Raw genomic sequence first — 4,352 nt, 5'->3', positions numbered from 1 at the left:
CTGGCGCAGGTGCCCGGGCTGTGAGGGGGAGGAGGAAGGCTACGTGGGCATCTGGGGGTAAGTAGGCTCGAGATCAGAGATCAGCCACTTGGGACAGGGCCCCGGATCGCGTGGGCTGGAGGCCTGCCCAGACTCGTCCTTGTTTACAAGTGCAAGGCTGTCTCAATGTCACGCATTCCTAGCCTGAAACTACTTCCAAGAATCTGGGCTCTGGGAGCTCATTGGTTCTTGCTCAGAGCGGGCTTTTACAGTAGCCAGTGAGCTGCGTTCAAAAAGTATGGGCTCCTCTGCCATTGGACAGCGAACGGTATAAGCGACCTAAAGAGTTCTTCCAGCAAGAGAACAACACACGTCTGGAACTGGAAGTACCTTTAGCCGAGGCTTGAGAAGCTGCCAAAATACATGAACTTCCTTGTGGCAATAAAAGGCCATTAATTTGTTTCTCTCCATTAGGTTTAAGTCTGTTGATTAAAAACAAAATAAAAAGAATCAGTTTGTGTCAGTTTGACTCCCCTTTTCTTCCCCGCATCGAGAACTTGCTGGCTCTGGTCCCCTCTATGAAAAGTCCTGAATCCAAATCTTTGCCCCAAACATTCTTTTCTAGCCTTAAATGCCCAGCACGAACTATGAGATCTTTCCTGATTGTTTCTCCCCGCCCTTCCAAATATGGCCTTTGTCACTTACAACATTACATCGCAGCTATTTATGTTCTTTTTAAAAAATATGTTTTAAAATTTATTTTAGAGAGAGAAGAGAGAGAGAAACATTGATGAGTGAGAACCACCACCCACCATCCATCACCTGTCTCCTGCACACCCCCACGGGGGATCAGGTAGGATGTACCCTGACTGGGAATCAAACTGGAGACCTCTAGAGGTATGGGACACGGTACTCAACCAACTGTGACACACCGCTTGCTCCAGCCTGGACCCCATCCCCTGAAAGACATTAGGGTTGGGACTATGCTGAATGCATCTTTGTGAGTCCTGCTGTTCAAGCTGGGGAAACATGGGGGAAGTTCCAAACTGCAACTCCACTTGGAGATGGGACTTGATACTACTATGATTTATATTTTTGTATTCTGAATCCTTTGTTACATATTTGCATAGCTTGATAAAGCAAAAAAAAAAAAAAAAGAATGTGTTCCAGGATCCAAAAGACTAAATAAAACACATATTTGCATAGCTTGATAAAGCAAAAAAAAAAAAATGTGTTCCAGGATCCAAAAGACTAAATAAAAGTCTCTTGGATGAGGAAAGTAAAGGTAAAAATCCCTTCTTTTCCCTGGATTACATCCTAAGAACAGAAGTAATAGAAAAATATGCATTTGCTTTTTCTTGCCATGTGTATGGGATCTGGGGTAGGCAAAAATATTTATTATAAAGAATTATACTCTTTAATCTGCAGAGGAAAGACAGTGGAAACGATACATTATAGGAGTTCTAATTTAGGAAAACCCCACTGAGTTCTTGGCCTGGTTTACCCAGCACTATTGCCCTGTGTGTTGGGTGATGATTAAAGGTCAGGTGAAGTCTTATGATGTTCACAGAGATGGCTAAGGGCTAAATGTGAACTGCGGTCCGTCACCAGACTTGTGTCTCCATGTCATCCCATCCACTAATATCAGGTTACCCTCACCATGACCCCCATTCTTTAATGTCATTTCTATGATGGGAACTATTGTTATAATTGGCAACATTTATGGTAGCTGGACTGGAAAAGCAGGTCAAACGGTTTACCCAGTTGGCTAAAACACTATGTATTACCGGTATCCCCTGCTTTCCGAAAGTTCATGTTAATGTCACTTTGTTTTGATGAAAGGCCTGTACCTGTTTTCTCTAACTGAAAGAAATCTGGAGAGGATTTTCACTTTTCTGAGAAAAGGGGAAAAGCAAAAATAGCATTCAGTGTTTGCTCCCTAGCAAGCCGTATAGAGGCAGCACGTACCCGGAGCAATTTCCCCAGAAACTACACTTAAGCATCTCGGCTTCAAGCTGCCGTCGCTTTGAACTGTGTCTGTGAACATCTGTGCGTAATCTTAACTTATTTTGTACATCTGCTAGGAAGATGTGTCCTAAGGTGCCAGAAAAACCTAAGAGCGCTTATAAGGGTGTTATGCTTAGCGTAAAACTGGATGTAATGAAGTGGATTTGGTATGATTCGGTAGGCTATTTTTGGGTATGGGAACGCTTAAAGATTTTTCCATGTAAATTAATGGTAATTGCTTCTTTGCTTTATGCCACTTCAGCTTTCAAAAGGTTTCATAAAAATGCTCTACTTTTGGGTAGCGGGGGAAACCTGTGCCATGATCAGTGTGTGACCAGGAAGGGATATATTTTCAGGCTGGCCACAGATCTTGGAGGTGATCCAGTGGCTACAGAAATAAAGCAAAGGGAATTATTTGGGGGCAATGGGTATGGACAAATCTGTGCATTCATTTGAGTAAAGGTAAACATGAGAGGACTATCAAATGATTTGGTGCTAATGGTCAGGGGGGAGTACTAACGTTTCCCCCTTGTACACAGTGCTGAACGCAGCATCTCTGCTAGAGGCACCCAATTTCTGAAATTTTCGGGGGCATGTTTGCCTAGCGTTAAATGAATTCTACCCAGCTTGCCTAGCAAAATCTAGTAACATAAGGCCACTGGTAGAGTTTTAAAAATGCAGGTCGCATTTTTGCCAGAGGGCTGGGCATTCACAATTTGATAAAATACATCTAGACCCTTAAAGAGATACCTATTCAACTTTTCCACCTGTAAGAACATATTTCAAGGAAGCAATTAAAAATATATGTTAATATACACATCAAAGTTGCCACCTTACTTCTCAAACTAGAATAGTTCTCTGGTTTTGGGGGTGAGGATGAGAATAAAAGTTAAAGGAAACTTGACAATAGCTCATATGAACCCTAACAGGGGGTTATTGTATGGGTCATAGAACTGTAAGTAAGTTTCATGGATCTGAGTAAACAGAAAACCTATATCTCAATTCCTCAGGTTTCCCAAACTTGTGTAAACACTTTTGGCTTCTTCTGTGGGTCATAATCTAGCTGCTCAAATGAGGGTGGGGGTCATGGGTTTATAGGGAATATTGGCAGGAAACATATATGGTTAATAATTTGAATATTATATGCACAAACATATGCATAACATATGTAGAAGAAAATGCCAAGAATGTTCATAGTGGTAATTTTGGGGTGGTAAAATTATCAGTATTTATATTTGCTTTTTTTACGCTTTTCCAAATGTTAAAGAATGAAACATGTATAACTTCTTATTTATAAGGAAAATAATTTTTTTTTCTAAAGTTAAAATGAAAATAGATGTAGCAAAAGAACAGGCAGAAGAATCTGGCAGATATCTGTTCAAAACAGGCTTTTGACCAAATTGGAAGGCAGAATCAGGACAGGGAAGTGGGTCAGTTGCTCTTCTGCTTTCTGTTTCTAACCCCTCTGGGCATACCAAGAAGCTTGGAGACTCCAGACCTGAGGAGCCCGAAATCAGGTCTTTCTCTTCCTTATCATTCCTGCCTTTGTCTTCTGTAGACTGACATTGAGCTACCTGTCAGCTGAAACAGTTCTGTGGCTTTTACCTGTTCTCTGATTGCTGATCATTGCCTAGATTTTCTGAGATTATCACCAAGTGGAACATTTCTTCTCCTCTTGAACACACACACACACACACACACACATACTCCAAATAGAAATCTCTTACTTTGAAAATTCCAAGTTTTGCTCAAGTCCAGCCTTGGTTTGTATAACACTGACTGGCTGCCTTAGACAACCTTTTCTGGTGTTCCATATAATAAAAGAAACACAATCAGGCACCAGGTCATCTGGAAGGCAATTTTAGAGGTCACTTCCTTTTGTGAGTTCTTTGCTTAACCCAGTGCAGGGGGTGGTCAAAATTGTATTTCCATCCCACTGAATATCCGCTTAAAAATGGAAAAATTTAGTCACTTATACAAACATTCCTTACTGTCTGGTGAATTCAATCGATGCATGCGTACTAGCGTATTAGAATGAATGTGCAATGCTCAGTATGTCCATATGCTTTGCAATAAAAGGACGGATACACTGACGTCACACTAAAATCTTCTGTTTGTTTGAAAACACTAGTTTCAGCAAGTACATGTTGTGCAAGTGATTGGTTCCCCTCCAGCTGTGGCTGGCACCACCACCAATAGATGGTAGCATCCGCTCCTATTCCATCTGGTTTGTCCTCAGGATTCTTCTCAACCTAAGCATCATCTGGAGATCAGTGAGTGAGTGAACCCGGTTTGGGAGATGCAACCCCTTGTTTTTCTTGGGCTGCGGGTCCAAACCTCCATATTATGCCCTGCAGAAGCCCGCC

At 41.7% G+C, this 4,352-nt stretch overlaps 1 protein-coding gene across 1 annotated transcript in view; it reads right to left on the bottom strand.

The window, feature by feature from the left end:
* Window positions 1-2,026, bottom strand: part of PDK4 (pyruvate dehydrogenase kinase, isozyme 4) — a 14,364-nt gene extending 12,338 nt beyond the window's left edge. Inside the window, exons 1-2 of the mRNA XM_005876152.2 lie at window positions 1,948-2,026; window positions 1,767-1,853 (exon numbers count right to left, since the gene is read on the bottom strand). Coding sequence (XP_005876214.1) covers window positions 1,767-1,853; window positions 1,948-2,026 — 166 coding nt within the window. The remainder of the gene's footprint in view (window positions 1-1,766; window positions 1,854-1,947) is intronic.
* Between the last annotated feature and the right edge of the window lie 2,326 nt (window positions 2,027-4,352).

The sequence above is a fragment of the Myotis brandtii genome, unplaced genomic scaffold (genome assembly GCF_000412655.1).
Source record: "Myotis brandtii unplaced genomic scaffold, ASM41265v1 scaffold48, whole genome shotgun sequence".
Classification (NCBI taxonomy): Eukaryota; Metazoa; Chordata; class Mammalia; order Chiroptera; family Vespertilionidae; genus Myotis; species Myotis brandtii.
The sequence above is the reverse complement of the archived record's forward strand: the minus strand, read 5'-3'. Positions and strand labels throughout refer to the sequence as shown.